This window comes from Peromyscus leucopus, chromosome 2 (genome assembly GCF_004664715.2).
Source record: "Peromyscus leucopus breed LL Stock chromosome 2, UCI_PerLeu_2.1, whole genome shotgun sequence".
NCBI classification, from domain to species: Eukaryota; Metazoa; Chordata; class Mammalia; order Rodentia; family Cricetidae; genus Peromyscus; species Peromyscus leucopus.
Genome location: NC_051064.1, coordinates 134,836,220 through 134,855,681, shown reverse-complemented (window position 1 = coordinate 134,855,681; position 19,462 = coordinate 134,836,220). Strand labels below are relative to the sequence as shown.

At 53.8% G+C, this 19,462-nt stretch overlaps 1 protein-coding gene across 4 annotated transcripts in view; it reads right to left on the bottom strand.

Annotated features, from left to right (window-relative positions):
* Window positions 1-19,462, bottom strand: part of Crybg2 (crystallin beta-gamma domain containing 2) — a 30,565-nt gene that overhangs the window by 6,471 nt on the left and 4,632 nt on the right. For 3 of the 4 annotated variants that reach the window (XM_028888226.2, XM_037203047.1, XM_037203048.1), the window contains exons 3-16: window positions 18,597-19,330; window positions 9,790-12,289; window positions 9,342-9,389; window positions 9,147-9,259; window positions 8,884-9,013; window positions 5,474-5,613; window positions 4,190-4,316; window positions 3,856-3,891; window positions 3,439-3,575; window positions 3,170-3,296; window positions 2,755-2,894; window positions 2,541-2,667; window positions 2,106-2,138; window positions 1,870-1,982 (exon numbers count right to left, since the gene is read on the bottom strand). In XM_028888226.2, the coding sequence (XP_028744059.2) occupies window positions 1,870-1,982; window positions 2,106-2,138; window positions 2,541-2,667; window positions 2,755-2,894; window positions 3,170-3,296; window positions 3,439-3,575; window positions 3,856-3,891; window positions 4,190-4,316; window positions 5,474-5,613; window positions 8,884-9,013; window positions 9,147-9,259; window positions 9,342-9,389; window positions 9,790-12,289; window positions 18,597-19,330 (4,505 nt within the window). Of the gene's footprint in view, window positions 1-1,869; window positions 1,983-2,105; window positions 2,139-2,540; window positions 2,668-2,754; window positions 2,895-3,169; window positions 3,297-3,438; window positions 3,576-3,855; window positions 3,892-4,189; window positions 4,317-5,473; window positions 5,614-8,883; window positions 9,014-9,146; window positions 9,260-9,341; window positions 9,390-9,789; window positions 12,290-16,152; window positions 16,277-18,596; window positions 19,331-19,462 lie in introns of those variants that run through there. The other variant, XM_037203049.1, reaches the window with a different exon arrangement.

Sequence of the window (19,462 nt, the reverse complement as noted above, 5' to 3'; positions counted from 1 at the left end):
CTCTTTTGGTCTCCACAGACATTGCATGCACATGATACACATACCTTAACATACAGGCAGGGAAAATATTCAAACACACAAAATAAAAATAAATCTTTTTTAAAAAGATTATTTCACACTTCTTTCAGACTTTCTTTTCCCCACATGTTCCAGGCTGGCCCCAAACTCACAACACAGGCAGGGGTGACCCTGAGCTTGCTTCCGCTCTCCAGGTGCTGGGATTAAAGTCACATGTCACCATGCTCAGCTTTGTCTGCTGGTGTTTGCTTTTTTGAAATCAGGTCTGGGAGCCCAGGCTGGCTTAACACGCATGATTCAGTCTCCTCCATCTCTATATCCCGGGGATTAAAGGGGCATCCTACTGTATGGGCTTCAGATGTCTTTAAAAGGTAGTTTTCTGACTACTACGAACTATGCAGATGTATGAGAAGGTCCCAAAGACAAAAAGAACCACAGGGAACCCCCACAGCTCTCAGTGGCTCCATTCTGGGGAGCAATAAGAACATAATAATTTTGAAAAACTTAGCATGCAGATTATAATGCATTATTGGAGGTGTGGCCTTGTTGGAGGAAGTGTGTCACTGAGGAGACAGGCTTTGAGGTTTCAGAAGCTCAGTCTAGGCCTAGAGGCTCACTGTCTCTTCCTGCTGACTGCCAATCCAGATGTAGAACTCTTGGCTACCTCTCCAGAATCATGTCTGCCTGTGTGCTACCATGCTTCCTGCCATGATGATAATGGACTAAACCTCTGAACTGTAAGACAGCCCCAATTAAAAAATGTTTTCCTTTATAAGACTTGCTATGGTCATGGTGTCTCTTCACAGCAATAAAAACCCTAACTAAGACAGCCACCATGTATATGCCTGGTGATCTCAGAGGTCAGAAGAGGCCATTGGATCCCCTAGAACTGGAGTCACAGATGGTCATAAGCCACCAAGGGTGTGCTAGGAACAGAACCCAGGATCTCTCCAGTAGCAACAAGTGCTCTTAACCTTGTGAGCCATCTCTCCAGCCCCTGTTTTTAATTATCTGTATATGGGTGTGTGGGTGGTGGTGGTGATGGTGGTGGGGTTATATGCATGTGAGTGTAGGTGCCTGAGGAGGTCAGAGGCTTCAGATCTCCTGGAACTAGAGTTACAGGTGGTTGTGAGCCACCTGACGAGGGTGCTGGGAATCAAACCTGGGTCCTCTGCAAAAACAGCAAGTGCTCTTAACCAATGAGTCACCTCTCCAGCCCTGAAAGTTTCAGAAAGTTTAGAAGGGGTCAGTTTTTTTTTTAAAGTGTGTGTGTGTGTGTGTGTGTGTGTGTGTGTGTAATATGTTTGGACATGCACATGCCACTGTACTCATGTGAAGGTCAGAGGGTTTTCAGAATTTGAATCTTCCTTCCACCATGGGATCCTGGGATTGAATTCAGGCAATCACACCTGCACTGCAATTGCTTTACTCACTGAGCTATCCCACCAGCCTCGGATTCCTTTAAAGTGCAGTTGTAAATGGAACAAAAATGTTTGTTGTTGTTTAAGACAGGGTCTCGTGCAGCCCAGGCTGGCCTTGAACCCCTTATGTACCTGAGCTAAGGTTAGCTTAAACTGATCTTCCTGCCTCTACCTCCCAAATGCTGAGATTACCGGCATGTGCCCTTTGCTCACTTGGGGTTCTTTATACTATCTAGTATCTCCAGAGTTACATTCCGTATTAAAATGTTATTCTATTTGTTTTAAAGTTGAATGACTCAGGACATAACCGTTAATCAGCTGATGTTAAGGAAGAAAATCATCGGAAAGGTGTGTCCTCGCCCTCCCCCTGCCCGCCTCCCTGTCCCTGGCCTCTCCCAGCTTCCGTGCTCCAACCCCACCTCCTGCTCACCTGCCACCATGGACCCGGCACGACTGCGGACGGAAGGAAGCGGGCAGAGAGGCCTGGTCATCCTCAAAGGAAATATGGTCGCCCAGAAAGTTGGGGCCTGAGAAAAGCTGGATCTGGAGACAGAGAGATAAAGAGGTGAGAGCGAAAGGTGAGGAGTGGGGTAGAGGGAACGGCCAAGGGAAGAAAGAGAGCTTTGCCGCGAAGGCTGTCAAGATCCCACCAGATCCCCTCCTTACCTTCGAGACAAAGTGAAGATCGCTCTCCCCAACCTGAAGGGAGAGATTAACGCTGTGACCGGAGGAGGAGGCCAGCCTCGAGCCTACGCCCCTCCCTGAGCTTCAAAACCGTTGCGGCTATACAGCCGGCCTGCCGCTACAAGCTCCACCCCTCCTAGATGCCCCGCCCCCAAGAGCTCACGCCCTCCTCACCTGGCCACCTGTGAGTGACACGGCTAGCCTCTTCCTCCGCCGAGGCCAGTCCAACAGGTGACTACATCGGCCTAAGCCCTCCCGTCTGGGCCGTCAGTACCACGCCCACCCTCCTATCCCCTCCCCTCCTGGCCGCGCCCGTCCTCCGTCCAGCCTTGCCAAGCCGCCCGGGCTTGCCAGCCTGGCCCCGCCCCCGTCTTGGCCCCGCCCCCGAGGCGACACACCCATCGTCCCGGCACCCACCTGCACAACGGGCTGGAGGGAGCCAAGGGCGCAGCTGCCGGAGCCCCAGTCGTCGCAGTTGCGGTACACACCCTTCTCCAGGATGTACTGCTCGCCGGAGAAGCCCACCTGCTCATAGGCCACCCACCTGCAGGGAGGGCGGGGCTTGGGTCGGCGAGGGCGGGGTCGGCACTGCTCCTGGCCCCGCCCTGCGCCTGGGGCGGGGATTACTCACACGCCGCTGAGCACGTGGATGGCTTGCGTGCTGGGTCCGTGCTGAGCTAGCTCCACGTCTGGCAAAGCGGAACTCACCTCCACGCAGTGCCCCTGGAAGTCCATGTCCTCAAACAGCACCACGGCCGGGTCTCCGAAGTCCTGGGCCCCCAGAGACAGTCAGGTTTCTCCCGTACTCTGATGGCCAACCCGTGAGAGTGCCCAGACCTCAAGGCAGCAGCCCACCCTGGGGATTAGGTGTGAGGGGCAGGTGTGTTCTGGGGAAGAGCCTTCAGAGGGAGAGAGACTACCTCTGGGGGTGGATGGGGGAACCCTGCCAGGAAGAACGGGCAGAGAGGTGCAAATTCTTCCCTTAGATTGTGCTGGGGAAGTTGGGGTGTTGCCAGATAGCAAGATAGCCAATTGCTCCTGCTCACCGTCCGGATGACCCGCAGGGAGGTCAGGAACTCATCGTAGCCTCCCCATTGTGACCAGTCAGCATATTCGCCCTCTTCCAGCAGGTACTGGTGGCCCCGGAATCCCTCTTTCTCGTACCCTACCCAGCTGGGGGAAAGGGAAAGATGAGCAAGACACCCATGAATAAGATAGTCCACCGTACACCAGACAGCCTAAGTCACTCTCCACCCTCAAGGAAAAGCCTGTAGGGCCAGGGCAGATAGAAAAAAAAAATCTCTTAAGTCCTCACCAGCCCCCAAGAATTCGCAGGGACCCCACCGAGGTCAGCTGGGGACTCTGGCTGTCCTCTGGCTGCTGAAGGTTGTAGATGTCTCCGCTTACTTCCCAGCTCTGCCCCTGAAAACCTGGGGCCTCATATACCACAGCCTGGATGAAAGGGGTGTCAGGGTGACAGATCAGACACAGAGAGACCGGCCTTCTAGGAACATCCCTACTCAACACCAGCCTGAAGCCCCCACCCTCTTTTTGAGCACCGTGGCTGGTCTGCCTCTGACCTGACTCACCAAGGCCAGCGTCTAGTGGCCTCCCCCCCCCCTCCAGGCCCAGCTTCTGCCCCACAGTGCCCTTATCTCTTGTCCAGGCTACAGTGACTACCCCTCAGACATACCAAATACCCTTTACAAATACAAATACCCTGTCCCCTTACCTTGGGCTCGCCTGGCTTCTCCACGCTTGGGCAGCCCTGCAAAGGAGACATGATTGAAATACTAGCCCAGAAGTGCTTAAACACAGACGAGGCTGGAAACCTAGGATTTTCTGGATCCTTAGACTCCTCAAATCTGCAAGCCCATCTCCTCCCCTGCCCCACACCTTGGGCTCGTCCTCCTCCTCCTCTAGTCCAGTTCCTAATAGGAGCTCTGGGGCACTGAGTCTCCAAGGAACTGACCTATGGTTATTCCCCCTTCTCCTGCCCACAGATGCAGGGCCGCCCCATATGGGACTATGGACAGAGAGGCTTGTGGGTGTCCCCCACTCCTTACCAATCTCATGGACTTTAGTGAACCCACAGTGGGGCCTGATGTGCCCCAGGCCTCCAAGGTAGGGTACTCTCCAGGCTCTAGGATATAGGGAGTGTCTTCAAAGAATGGTTTGGGGTATAGCAGCCACCTGGGGGGGACAGAGAAGCCACTGAACTCCTTGGGACACAGACTTGGAATGGAAGGGCAGGTTTAGAGGGGAGGACGGGCTTTTGAGGGAAGAGGCTTGCACAAGAATACTAGAGAAGACATCACAGTCCTCTCTCCATTCTAGAACAGCCTGTCCTTGGTCTCCCTTCCTGTGGCTGGCCTTCTCCACGTACACAAGGCAGTCAGAGTTCTTCCTTACACACCCCTAGTAGTTCAAACCCCAAGCTACACATGGGCCCACGGTCTTCCTTCCTTGGTGGCTCCTGTCTTTCCCTTCACTGGTTATACTGGCCAGGCTGGATTTTTTGTAATCTGATTCTGGGGATGGGACCCTGGACCTCATACTTGCTGAAAGTACCACTCTACCACTGAATAACTCCTAGTCCCAGGCCAAGTCTTTTTTTTTTTTTTTTTTTTTTTTTGGAGACACAGTCCAAGGTGGCCTTGAAATCCCAGCAATCCTCCTGCCTCCACTTCCCAAGCATGAACCTAAACTTTTGAAGCTGTAGCTTTAACTACTGACTTCTCCCATGCTGTTCCCTCTTCCAGATGGACTCCTTCTCCAATCATATCGTACACAAGTACTTAAGGGTCGACCCCTGTTTCTACCACCAGGATTGCAGAACTGACTAAAACATACACACTGAGACCATACCACTCTGAGAGTGCCAGATCAGGTCAACAGAACATACAAATTCCTATTCTCCTGTAGTTTAGCTTCTCAGCTAGCTCGTCCCAACTGAGGCACCACCTCCTCCAGGAAGGCTTCTTTGAGCACACCCAGCTCTCCACCTCCACCTCTTCAGCTGGTTTGAGAGGCATGTTCCTGCAACCCTGTGGCCCCCTCCCCATTCCAGAACATTCTAGGTGCTATTGCTGGCTGTTAACCTGCCTGTCCCCACCAGAAGAGTGAGCTTTTTGTTTCTCTGTTTGAAACAGAGTCTCACTGTGTAGGCTTGGCCAGCCTAAAACTCATAGAGATCTGCCTGTCACTGTCTTCCAAGTGCTGGGATTTAAGGCCTGTGCCCCTGAACCCCGGCCTCAGACTGAATGCTTTTGTGGAGGACTGTCTATCTTGTCTGCCCTGTGTCCCCAGCATGTGGCACAGTGAATGTCAAGGGATTCCAGAAGACTCACAATCCTGCAGTGACGGTGGCAGATGCCACCTGTAGGGGTCTCTCTAGTCCTTGAGAGTCTTTCAAGTCTCCAGTCAGCATCACTTGCTTGCCCTTGAGGCCCTCCTCAGAGAACAGGCTGATCCCCGGGGTGCAGTAGTCCTGCAGAGGGAGAAGGGACATTTAAGCGAAAACTGTAAGCTTCTCTGAGCTTCTGGCTTCCCTGGTCCTCCAGCCTGGTGGGGCCCCCGGGGCTTTTGGAAAAGCCCAGCTGGTTGTGTTCTCAGAAACCAGAAGAGTGTCCTCTACCAGGCCAGCAAAACTAACCCCAGACCAAAGTTCTCAATGATACCTTGTTGGACTTCTGGAACCCAAAACTAAAGTTCCCAGAATCTGCACAGTGTCAAGGTCATCCCCTCTCTGAGTGGCCAACTTCCCACTTGCTGGAGGGGGCAAGATGGGTAGCCACTTCCTGACTCCGCCTTGATGTACAGTACTGACCTCTGTCCAGACTGGCTTTTTGTTACTGTTCCTGTGGGTGCTATGTCTAGAATCCACACCCTTGCAGGTGCTAGGCAAGGTCTCTACCACACCCCATGCTCCAGGGTGGCTTTTTTTTTTTTTATGCAATGTTTCATGTAGTCCAGGCTAGCCTTGAACTCAAAATGTAGCTGATGTTGACCTTAACCTCTTTATTTTTAAATTAGATTTATTTGTTTGTGGGGGGAAGAGGGCGCAAGCACACCACAGCATGTGTGTGGAGGTCAGAGGACAACTTGCAGGCATTGGTTCTCTCCTTTCACCAGGTGGGTCCAGGAGGTCAAACTCAGGTTGTCAGGCCTGGTGACAAGTCACTGAGTCATCTCATCAGCCCCAACCTTCGACTTATTCCCCTGCCTTGACCTCCTGGGTGCTGAGATTACAGGCATGTGGCACTCTGCCTGGTTGTACGTGGTGGCAGGGAATCCAAACCAGGACTCACAGTTGCTTGGCAAGCACCCTACCAAATGAGCTACATTCCCCGCCCGCTCCTCCCACTCCATAGCCAGCCTAGCCTTGGCCGTCTCATCCTGAGGTGGCAGGTTTCTTTGCATTCTGGGTCTTTCTTCCTCACTGGGACCATTTTCATTTGCTCACTCATTCATCAGATGATAAATCATCTGCATTGTGCTAAGGCCATATTCTCCCTAAATGGGACCGTTTAGTCCCTCAAAGGAGGTTCTCCATATGGAAACAGACAGGAAGGTGAAGCCCAGCGAAGTCAAGCCAACATGCCCAGGATCACGCAGCCTGTAAGCCAGACAGCCGAGAACAGAGAAGGGTGGTTTTTGTTTAGTATTGCAACCCAGCACCTCCCACGTGCCTGGCACACAGTAGGTGCCAACTCAGTGCTGGATGAATCATCTGGTCCCAGTACTGTGTCACCTTGGAGCGCCTGTTTGTCTCCTGTGTCTCTTGCCCTCCTACACAGGGCTGGATTTACCGTGAGTGTGCCCACCAACATGTGCGCGTCTGGAGAGCCTCTGACCACTGCCGCCCCTGGCTCCCAGCTCTCAACCTAGTACTAGGTCCTGAGCTTTAGGACCTCATCACCCTTACCAGAGAGAGAACAGCAGCTCTGGGGTCTAGCTGGGTGCAGCGGCGCATACCTGGGACCCCAGCACTTGGGAGGTGAAGGCAGGAGGACCAGGAGTTCAAGATCAGCCTCTGCTACATGGTGAGTTTGAGGCTAGCCTAGGCTAACATCAGACATTGTCTTAAAAAAAAAAAGTCCCCAGGCGTGTTGGCTCATGCCTGTAGGCCTGTAAGCACAGCAGTGGGAGGCTGGGGCAGAAGGTCTGTTGCAAAGACATGGCCAGCCGAGGCTACATAGTAAATTCTAGCTAAGTCTGGGCTCAGTGTGAGATCCTGTCTCAAACAAAACAAAACAAAACCCACTCCCACACACACACCACCAAGGGTCTGATGGGCCTTGTTTCTAACATTGCTCTGCCTCTCTCCAGGGGTCAATATCATTTTGTCAAATTCAGCATCAGTAGTTTATAAAGTTGTGCTATGAAAACAATACCGTCCTTTCTGCTTTACAAACACCAAGTTGATGGGCGGTGGTGGCGCACGCCTTTAATCCCAGCACTCGGGAGGCAGAGGCAGGCTGATCTCTGTGAGTTCGAGCCCAGCCTGGTCTCCAAAGCGAGTTCCAGGAAAGGCGCAAAGCTACACAGAGAAACCCTGTCTCGAAAAACCAAAACCAAAACCAAAACAAAACAAAAAAAAAAAAACACCAAGTTATGTTGGCTTTTCAGATCATACACCTATGTCTCAAAAATGACGAGTGTGGTGGCATACAGCTGTCACCCCCTGCACTTGGGAGGTTGAGGCAGGAGGATTGTGAATTTGAGACTAACCTATTTTATCTAAGACCTGGTCTCAAAAAAAACAAAACCAAAAAAAAAAAAAAAAAAAAAAAAAAAAAGAGCCATCTCTAGGCCAGAAATCACACTCCTTCTAATCTCATCATTATTTTTCTTCCTGGAAGCTGGAAGAGCAATGGTTCTCAACCTGTGGGTCACAACCCCATTGGGAGAAGTAAACGACCCTTTCACAGGGGTCATATATCAGCTATCCTGCATATCAGTTATTTACATTAAGATTCATAACAGCAGCAAAATCACAGTTATGAAGTAGCAGCAAACGTAATTTTGTGGTTGGGGGTCACCACAGCATGAGGAACTGTGTTAAAGGGTCGTAGCAGCGTTAGGAGGGCTGAGAACCACTGTGGTAGAGATTCCTAAGTCCCCAGTCTAGTCTATTGCTTTCCCAGGCTCTCCGAGTCTGACTGTGAATCTTGGTGGGAAACCCCTACCCAGTTGCCTGGTACAGAGCCTGGCACATAGTGAGGATAAGAGAGATGTCTGTGGGGCTGGCAGGATGGCTCAGCATGTAAAGGTGCCTCTTTCCAAGCCTGATGGTCGGGGGGTTCAAACTCCAGGACCCACATGGAGGAAGGAGAGAACTGACCTTCTCAAGCTGTCCTTTGATTCTGCATTCGTTCATGCTGAGGCATGTGGGTGCCTGCATGCACACTCTCTCACACACAAACACACAAATAAGTTAATAAAACTTTTAATTAAAAACACGAGAGAAGGAAATGTCTGTAAACAAGTGAATAAATAAGCTCCATGGCACGCTGCCCAGAGTGGTGGGTGACTCTGGCCCATTTCTGCTCCTCTGACCTAATTCTGATTTAGCGTTAGCTCACACTTCCCCAGCTCGCTTACCCAGGGGCACAGCCCCCTCCTACCCATCTGCCTACACACCCCCAAATGTCTTTTTCTCTCAGTGCCTCCAAGGCCAGGGACTTGGAGATACTGACCCCCTTCTGACCTCTGCCCCATCACCCCCAGGTGCCTACTTCAGGACCTGACCACTCACCCGCACAGCCCTCCTCAGGGAGCCGATGCCTGGGGTACTCCAAGTGGATACCAGGGCTCTGAGTTCCACATCTCCTTCAGGTAGAACAAGCTTCTGGCCTTGGAACTCCGGCTGTTCGTATAGGATCCAGCTGTGGGCCCAGAGAGCCAAGGGTCACAGGGTAGGGGGCTGTACCCAGTCTCTGGTGGGGCTCCTACAGGCCTCACCACCTTCCTCACCCCCAGGTTCACAGCCAGGGCCCCCCTCCCTGGGCACCCACTTACCAGCCTCGCACCACCCTTACGGAGGCCACAGGGGCCCAGCCTGATGCGTCTGCGGTGTCCCCCCAGACCTCCCAGCTTCTGCCCTGGCAGCCAGGCTCTGAGAAGAGAGTCACCTGGGAAAACACAGCGGGAGTCCTCAGGCCCTGTCCCCGGGCACTGCCCCCTGCCAGCCTCCATTTGCCCCCATTCTCCTACCTTCCCAGGCCTGGTGTTCAGCTTGCCTTGGGTCTTCAGTGCTGGGCTCTGGAACAGAGAGGGCGTTCGAAATCCTCCGGGGTCACCGCTTCCTCTACACTGCTCTTCTGAGAACCCCAGGTCCTGCTCCTGGCCTCCACCCCCAGGACACAGCCCACAGAGATTACCACCATTGCTCCCAGCTCCCAGGGCCTCATCACCCTGTCCTAGGAGCTGGGAGACGTTCCTCCCCCAGCTTCCAGGCAGTGAAAACCAGCGAGCCTTTGGAATCTATACACCCCTACTATCCTATCATGGATACCAAGGCCCCAGTGATGTGCATTGCTGGGTTCAACTAAACTCAGACCCAAGCCTTCTGCCTCCTGGGACCCGGCCTCCCAACACCACTCTCTTCAACCACTCAAGGGGAAGTCGGGTACCTCCCAGGCCCCTCCACGGTCTCACTCACCCACCCTTCCGGGGGCTGGGTAGGTGCTGGAATCTCTGGTGGTGGCCTTCCACTGCAGAGCAGGGGCAACTGTCCAGGCACCTTCCTGACCCCTGGTGCTCCATGGGGTGGCAGAGCAGATAATTTTGACCCTAGTGGTTCCCGCGCAGGGGTGTCCTTGTTGGCTGATACCAGATTGCCAAAGAGAAGGCTGCCTCCCAGGCGCGAAGTCGGCCGGTTGCTGGGCTGAGGTTCGGAGCCTTGACCTGCTATGTGCTTCTTCATCATCTCCAGAGGAGAGCAGGAGACCTTGGCAGGCTTGGGGGGGTGGGGATCTGGAGAGGGGCTGGGCCCTGCCTTCTCCTGCCTGCGCTGGAGCTTCTCATCATCGCTCAGATAGGGGTTCTCCAGCTCCTCCTCCTCCTCCTCCACTGCAGGTCCCTCCTGGGGACTGGGTCTTGGAATGGATGGCCCCAGCTGATCCTCCTCAATGGCGGGCAGAGTGGCATACATGGCCAGGTAGGACGAGCGAGGAGCTCGGGGCAATCGGTGAGTTCGGAGGATCTCAGGGGGCTCCATGCTCCGCAGTGTGTCCAGGAAAACCTCCAGGTCAGCGGTCAGGGCTGCTTCTTCCTCCTCCCTGGATGCTTCTGAGGTCGCATTCCCCTCAGCGGAATCTGGGGTGAGCTGGGACTCCATGCTGGCCTCTGCTCCAACTGGCTTTGTTGGGGCAGGAGAGCCTTCTAGACTGAGGGACACATTGACCTCTGAAGAGGATGGAGCAAGGGGCACGGCAGGGCTCTGGAAACTTTGGTTTGGGGTAGGTGATGAGAAAGAGTCCCCTTGAGAATCCTGGACAATCTCATCTTGTTTGGGGGTCAGGGGACTAGGGGCAGCGGGGCCTTCAACAGTCTCTTTCCGAGGAAGGGGATGGGAAGGGCTATCCTGAGGATCCTGGTCATCCTCCTTCTTGACGAAGGGACCTTCTTCTAGACCCTGGACAACCTTGGCTGGCCCGGAGGATGAGGTAGCAGAAGCACCAAAGGCCTGCACAAGCTCTTTTGGGGTATGGGAGTGGGCAGGAACACTAGGGCCCGGAAGTACCTCTTTCTGAGTAAGAACAGAAACAGGCACATTTTCAGGGTCCTGAACAAACTTCCTCTTTGGTGAAGCCGGAGCAGAAAGGCCTTGTGGGCTAGGGACAGCTTTCCTCCTCACAGAGGATGGGCTAGGAGGCTGTTCCAGTATTGTAACCCTGCCCTTCACCCCGGGCAGAACAGGGGCCGTGGGGAGACCGGCAACCTTCTCCTCCACAGGGGGCAGGACACGAGGTGTGGGCTGGGCTTTGAGGTGTGTGGGTACCAACGGCTGCTCTGGAGGATGGACCAGGGAGGAGGCACGGGCCTGGGGCTTGGGAGAAGAGGGTGCTGGTATATGGTTCTGAGAAGTCTGGTTGGGGAGCAGGACAGGACTGGAGGCTCCCTGCAGTCTCGAAAACTCCCCAGCCCTGGTATCCGAGACACCGCCTTGGTCTTGGACTGGGTGGGCGACAGGGACATTCTGGTTCTGAGTGGGGTGATCGGCGACCGGGGCCAAGGTTATGTTGTTCTTCAGCTCAGCCGCGCTCGTCTCAAGCAGCTGTCCCAGGGGCGTCCCCACCGCGCCACCCAGGGCTGAGCTCCGCGAAGTAAGCCCCGTGAGCCTCGGGATTCGGCTGGCAGGAGGGCTGCGCTCGGCTGGTACCAGGTTGCTCAGCAGTTCCAGGGCCTGGCTGCGGCTGGGTGAGCCCTCGGCTTTCGGGCTCACCACCACTGCCCGCACCGTTCGGGTCACATTGCGGCCCCTTGTCAGGGCCTCCCCGGACACCGACGGCCCCACACTCACAGAGCTGCTCACTCGGCGGTCCACTTGCCCTCCCACCACAGTAGTGGTGGTGGTCCTCACTGTGCGCGTCACCCGCCACTCCTCACGGTTCCTGGGACCCCCGCTTGCGACACCCACACCGGGATGGGGACTCGGCTCCCGTGGCCCCGGCAAGGGCACCAATAACTCAGTCCTAGCCATGGATCCCATGCCTGGTGGTTCAGTCCTGGGAGCCTGGGCGCCTCCATCACCCCAATCCACAGCCTCCTGCAGCCTCACCATTGGCCTTTTCTCCTTGGGGGGTGGAATATATTTCTTGGAAAAAATGGGCCCGTGGCTCTGAAAGTTCACGGATCCGGGCTCCTCCCCAGGACCCTGGCAATTTATAGTCTCCTCTTCCTTCTTAGCAAAACCATTGATTTCTCTCCGGAAGCTGTGCTCAAATACGTCCTCCCGTGAGGCTTCCGTCCGGGCACCCGACACCAGGGATACTTTGTGAAAACGGTGTCTGGTCTCTTCCTGGACAGGAGGCCGTTGGTGCCAGGTCAGTGTGGCACTTACCACTCGGGCCTCAGCTCCAGCCGGGGTCCCAGCCGTCTCTTCCATGTTGGGCCCCAGCAAAACCTGAGATGTGCTTGTCACACTGTGGCCTGGCTCCCTGTGCACCATAAAAAGGGAGAAAGATGAGCACCACGGAGTCGAAGGCAGGATCCCCAAAAGCGCAGAGCAACTACCAGGCCCGGACCTGGCTGAGTAGCCTCAGGCAAGTCACATGACTTTGGGGCTTTGTTTCCTTATCTGTAAAATGGATGTGAGACTCTCCGCTCAGAGCCTCTTAGCTGCTCATCTCAATCACTTCCAAGTGATGGCCTCTGTCCAGGTCCCCAAAAGGCGAAGCTCGGGCCTGAGCCCAGAAGGTGAGAGAAGAGAGGATGAAAGTCCTGGCCCACTGGCTTATAGAGGAAGGCTGGGAAACAGGAAACAGAACCCTTCCCAAACCTTGTTCTGTCTCTGTTCCTTCAAGCTTTCTTCAACTTCAGGCCCGGAGGACTAAATTCGTACTTCACAGGGCTTGCCAGGATCAAGTAGGAGAGACAGAACATAAACTAGCTTTGTAAGCTAACGCCGGCTCTGAACTTCCCAGGGTCCCTTTGAAGGTCTGTGACTATACACTGGCAGGTGTGCATGTGAGTCACATGAGAAGTGGTCAGACGGACGACAAGCCATCGCCACTTCCATGGGTCTCAGAAGACCCTGCACGTACCCCGGGCCTTACAATGCACTTGGCCTCAGATTTCTCTCCCCTGAAGCCATTCCTTCCTCCTGGGCAGATAGAGCCCACGGAAGTCAGAAGAGGGCTTTGGATCTCCTGGAATTAGAGTTACAGATGGTTGTGAAGCACCACATGGGAACCGAACCCCAGGTCTCTTCAAGGGCAGCAAGTGTTCTTAACGGATGAGCCAACCCTCCAGACTCCTGGATCTTATTTCTGTTTGTTTTGTAGTGCTGGGATCAAACCCAGGACTTCATGCATGCTAGGCAAACACTATGGCTGAGTCGTATTCTCGGCCCTCTTGCTACGCCCCTCCCTCATCTCCCCGAGACTCTGTTACCCCCTTTACTAACGGAGGCAGTGAATAACAGCTGCCAAGCTGAACTCTGGGTTCTGGGATTCCTGTTTTGGTAGCTACAGCTGCAGGCACACATTGAGGGACCCTCTGGGGCACCTGGCTGAATGCTTGCTATCTGTTGTCCTACTGAGCCTGAATCTGGGACACCGGACATCATGAAGAATAAAGTGTGGGCTGGAGATACGACTCAGCAGTTAAGAGTGAATGCCACGCTTGCGGAAGACTCAAATCCAGTTCACGGTACCCATGTGGATGCTCACAACCACCCGTAACTCCAGCTCTGGGAGATTCAGTGCCTCTGGCCTCCAGGGCACCTGCAGATACCCACACACAGATACACACATACACATAATTAAAATAATAAATCTTTAAAAAGAATAAATCATAGAGGCTGGAGAGATGGCTCAGGGGTTAAGAGCACGGGCTGCTCTTACAGAGGACCTGAGTTCAATTCCCAGCACCCACATGGCAGCTCACAACTGTCTGTAACTCCAGTTCCAGGGGATCCAGCATCCTCACACAGATATACATGCAGGCAAAACACCAATGCACATGAAATAAAAATAAAGTATTTTTTAAAAAGAATAAATCATTACTAAATTGGAAACAAACATTTCTATTTTGCCAATGAGACTTAAAAGGTTCAAATGACTCTGAACAAGAGTCACACCTTAGCAATGGAGACTTGCACCCCAATCCTAAGAACTTAGCCACACTCCAAACTCCCCATATGTATATATAGGTTTACATATTTATCTGGTAAACCAAATCTCTGGTTTGGTGGTTACTCTAAAATTTTTAATATTTATTTGTTTGTTTTTATTCTTTTTTTAACACTTTATTTTTATTTTATGTGCATTGGTGTTTTGTCCACATCCATGTCTGCATGAGGGTGTGGGATCCCCTGGAATCATAGTTATAGGCAGTTATGAGCTGCCATATGGGTGCTGGGAATTGAACTCAGGACCTCTGGAAGAACAGTCAGTGCTCTTAACTGCTGAGCCATCTCTCCAGCCCCCTGTTTTTATTCTTTTAGGGTGAGTCTCACTATGTAGCCCTGGTTGTCCTGGAACTTACTATGTAGACCAGTCTGGCCTCTGTGGAACTCATAGAGATCCATCCACCTCTGCCTCCCAAGCGCTTAGATTAAAGGCGTGCGCCACCGCATCTGGCCCTTTTTAATATTTTTTTTGTTTTGTTTTGTTTTGTTTTGTTTTGTTTTTCGAGACAGGGTTTCTCTGCGTAGCTTTGCGCCTTTCCTGGAACTCACTTGGTAGCCCAGGCTGGCCTCGAACTCACAGAGATCCGCCTGGCTCTGCCTCCCGAGTGCTGGGATTAAAGGCGTGCGCCACCACCGCCCGGCTTCCTTTTTAATATTTTGAGATAGTATCTTGCTATGTAACTCTGGTGGGCCTGGTAGGAGTTATGAAGCCTGTGGTGGCCTCCAACTCATACTTATCCTTCTTCTCAGCTTCCCAAGCAAGTGCTGGAATTATATGCTTGTACTATCATGGCTGACTGGGGTTCACTTTGAGGTTATGTTTGTTTGTTTGAGACAGGGCCTCATGTAGACCAGTCTGGCTTTGAACTCCTTATGTTGGTCGCCAAAGAGCATCTTGAACTTAATTTTTTCCTAAGTTGCATTCAGTAAATGAGTGTGTGTGTGCGTGTGCATGTGCGTGTGTGTGTGCGTGCGTGCGTGTGTGTGTGTGTGTGTGTGTGTGTGTGTGTGTGTGTACGCGCGCTCACACTCGTTCTCTCTCGTGTTGTGTGTAGGTATCCCATGATGTACAGGAGGAGGTCAGAAGACCACCTGTGGGAGTCGGGTCTCTCCTTGGACTACGTGGACTGAGGAGACTGGTCAGGTTGTCAGGCTTGACAGCAGGACCACCTTTGTCCACTTAACAATCTCCCGAGCCATGGCCTTGACCTTGTGGTTCTCTTGCCTCGACCTCCTCTGAGTGGTAGGATTATAGGCATGCACCACTACTCTGGTTTTCACAGAGCTGGAATGCGACCTAGGGTTTCATACCTGCTAGGCAAAAACTCTACCAACTGAGGCACATCCCAGCCCTGGGATTCACCTTTAAAAGAGCCCTCATCAGACCTTAAGGGGCAACCCACCCTTAACCACTTATCTCCAAGCACGACATGGCAAGGCCGTTTTTTAGGCTTGAAGAGTCCAAAGAGGTCTGTCTGCTCACCTAACCTGGGCCACCCCATCTTCCCGCCTGTACCTCTTCTCCATGAGCCAGCCCCAGGAAGGCTATACTCTGAGTGAGAAATAGGTCCACTGCCCTAATTCTCTTCCCCCATCTCTACCTCCCTCCTTCCTGAGAAACTGGAAGAAACCAGAACTTTGACCTGCCCTGTGGCCCCAGCAGTGACTCAGGTTTTATGAGGGGCCAAGATGAAAGCCTCAGAGGCCCAGAGATGCCTGACTCAATTCCAGGACCACTGGTGGCTACCACAGCGTCTAGGATAGAGCCCATGGGGCCCCTAACAGCCTGTGAATGGTGATGGGGAGGCTTGGATGGCCCCCAAGATTTCTCCAGCCAGACTGTGTTGAAAACTGGTGCACCCAGGCACCCAAGGCTGGAACTCAGCTCCTCACAAAAGCCCAACCCGACCCCACACACAACCCTCGCTGAAGAGTTGTCCTCTCTGCCGAGATTCCCCTACAGAGCTTAGTCCCTCACTCAGCTGCCAAAGTCTCTCCTCACAGGGCGTCCCTCTCCATTTCTGAGGGCAGCCGCTACCTTCATTGCCCCCGGCCATCCCTTGTCGCTGATGGCAAATGGCAAAGCTTGAGTTATAACTCATCCATTTACTTATTCATTCATTTGGGGCTAATTATTTGAGGCAAAGGCCAAGTACTGGGCAGACTCACCCAAAGCTAGCTTTCTTAGGACGGTGATATCCCAGTAGTCCACAGCTAAACGATCAGCTGTTTGGAAAGTCCCATGGGCTCGGTAAAGTCACAGGAACAGCTCAAGAGAAGTCAGCTGCAGTCAGCTCAGAGTCTATTGATGACCTCCCAGCAATCAGCCCCATGCCTTTCTCAGCCCAGCCCAACCCTGAGACAACACCCCCCGATGGCCATTCATTCCTTAAGCATGTGGTCACAGCTTCTGCCTGCATACTTCTAGGGACAGGGAGGTCACCTCCTGATCGTTCACCTGTCCCATCCCTGGACAGTCATGATGGCTAGAATGTTTTTCACGTGTGTTGGAATGTGCTCCCCATTTTTGTCTTTGTCTGGAGACACACCCCAGTAACCCAGCTACCTCCCTCACAAACAGAAGAGCCCGTTCCCAGAGCCCTCTCTTCTCAAGGGCCTGAGTCCACAAGTGGATTTGCTAGCAAGGTGACCTATGACCTCTAAACAAGGTGTGTGGGGATGGGAAGGGAGAGGCTGAGGAGGGAGTGGGGGGGGGGAGTGTGGGAAAAAATCTCATCTAACCCAACAAGTCCTGGGATTCTCTCTGCTTGCCTGTGAGTCACCCCCAAACTAGGCCAAACCAGTCCACAGGCCCACATGCTGCCAAACACATGCTGCATCAGACAGGTATGCACAGAGCCGAAGACCCACCGCATCACACAGCACAAAAGTACACAGACACCCACCCAGACGAACACAGCCAGGAACACGCACCACCACACACAAGGGCACACACCAAGAGACCCAAGCACACAGAGACACCCTTAGGCACAACAAGCATGCAAGCCGCATGCTCCACCAGGAAACACACAGACACCATAACACACATGTGCACATATCCCCAGCACGTGCCCACAGCCACAACAAGCGTTCTCTCCACTGCCCTTGGTCAGGGATGCACACTTGGTACACGCACAGCTTACACATTCCCACATGTCGCCTGGCCGCTCTCTGCCCCTTCCCCCAGAGTAGTTGAGAACCCTCCAGCGGAAAGTGGGTACAGAAGGATAATGTCTTTGGGGATCACCCTCCTTCGTCTCTAAGTCGGTCCTAGATTCCAGCTCCAGTCTTTATTCACCTAGACCCCAACCAACCAGAGCCCTGTGTTCCCCAGCCCACCCTGCCTCTCTCTCACCACCACCCCCCATCCTTTTACAGGCTGTCTTCCCATGCTGGGGTACCCTGGCAGCCCTCAGGGCCAGTCTGAACCATCCATGTCCTCCTCCCTAGGCACAGAACCAGGCACACAAACTCCTACCCAGGGGGACCTGGGTCTCCGTGCCTTTGCCTCTGTTAGGGGCACCATCAGATCCACACTATGTTCCACACAGCAACCACAGGCCACGCCGAGCTCTGCATAGCCACAGAGGCCACTTTGCCGGGGCGGGGGGCGGGGGGGAGGGACGGGGATGGGGACACGGGATGGGGACAGGGACAGGGACGGACGGACAGACAGGGAAGTCTTCTAGGGCATGGACAAACCTGGGTTTGACTGTCCAGTTGGCTTTAGGCGAGTGACTTTTCCTGGCTGAGCCCCAGTTTCCTGCTCTAATTATCTGGGGGTGATGGAAAGGTCAGCCTCTATTTCGTGGATTAAACAAAATTATGCTTAAAAAGACCAACCATTGATGACAGCTACTGCTGCCACCACCAGTAGGAGCTTCCCAGAGACCTTTGGTGGCCTGGGACTCTTCCCTAGTGAGGTCCCATGTCCTTCCTCCTCGGTGAGTTTTGAGGAACTCACCGATCCCCGCTCTGAGCCTACTAGGCTGATTAGGAGACTCACTTCAACACAAATAAAAACCTAAGCTTGGGAGTCTTGGCGCCTCTTCCTGTGGCTGCAGCAGAGCCAGGTGGGATAATTACCACTGCCAATGGCGTGTAATTAATAAGCATCCCTGCTATTTTAGCAGCCCAGCTCAATGGAGTTCAAAGCATGTTCCCTTAGCCACCTCCTTCTTCCTCATCTCTGACTACCATAGGCATTCAACAAAGCAAGACCCAGAGAGGTTAAGTAACCTGTGCCTGAGCGCCCAGCACCTTGGCTGGGAGCCCATTCCCAGGCCGGGTCTGTGATCTCTTGCAAAGAACCCAGGAGTGACAGCAGTTGATGAAAGGAAGATCACCCTGACTAGCCCATCCTCCCCGTGATGAGATTTCCCCTCCTAATGGACAGCAGGGGAGGAAAGCAGTGTTGGGTTTTAGGGGGCAGCCTGGGAGAGAGAAGGATAGAATCAGGGAGTGGACACAGAGTTGGCTCACACTCAGGGCACCAAATGAATGGGAACCTCACACCTGAGAAGCCCGGGAACAAGACAGAGACCCAAGCGGGAGCTGCCACACCAGACGACCCCTCCCACCATCAAGTCCCTCGGGCTCCAACCTTTACTCACCTGCTGTGTGGGGATCCAGCTTCCCAGCCCACTCTGAGCTCCGGCTGGGCCCCGCTTCCCTGATGCTGTGGGACACTCTGCTGTGGCTCCTCAAGCGGGTTGATTGGACACCCAGTGATAGGGCGGAGTTCCTGGGGAGGCTCCTGCCAGCCCCTGGATTCCTCAGGGCCACAGGGGTGGGGAGCTGGTCTGGCCGGTTCCTTCCCTTCCTTCCCAGGTGTCTGCCCGCACCCCTGCAGGGTGACAGTGATGTGGTAGCGGGTCCTTTTGACACAGGGACGAGTACACAAGGTCTCTGGCTCTGGCTGGGCTGGCCCTGGGGTGGCAGGCTTGCCCTTTGCCCCTGTTTCTGTGAGCAAGGACACGGGGCGGGGCAGTAGGGGTGCGTCTTCCAGGTTGTTGGGTGGCTCTGGCCTCAGCAGAACCTCTGAGGTACTGTGTTGGGGGTGCTGGCTGGTATAGCCTGGAGAGTCCTGTTTCAAACAAGGAGGAGCGGGCTCCAGGCAGGAGGTATGGCTGGGACCACCAATGGCTTCAGCAGAGCCTGCTGATGCGGGACGCTCGAGCTCTATCGAGCCACAGCTGGCCAAGTCACAGGCACTGCCCACAGCTGGCCTCTGCAGCCTCCCCAGGGGTTCACTTCGTCTTCCTGAGATGTGTTGTCGCTTCTGACTCCAGAAACCACCATGGCTCCTGGCCTGAAGGTCCCATTCTGAGTGGCTTTGGGTTTGGACCTGGTGGGAAGCAGGGCAGGGACATAGTGAGGGACGTAGTGACGGCATCTCCCCTCTGGAATCTAGGTACCTCTGGATATTCTGGGCCAACCTCCTTGACCCACAGGAAACTGAGTAGGATTCTCAGAGCTA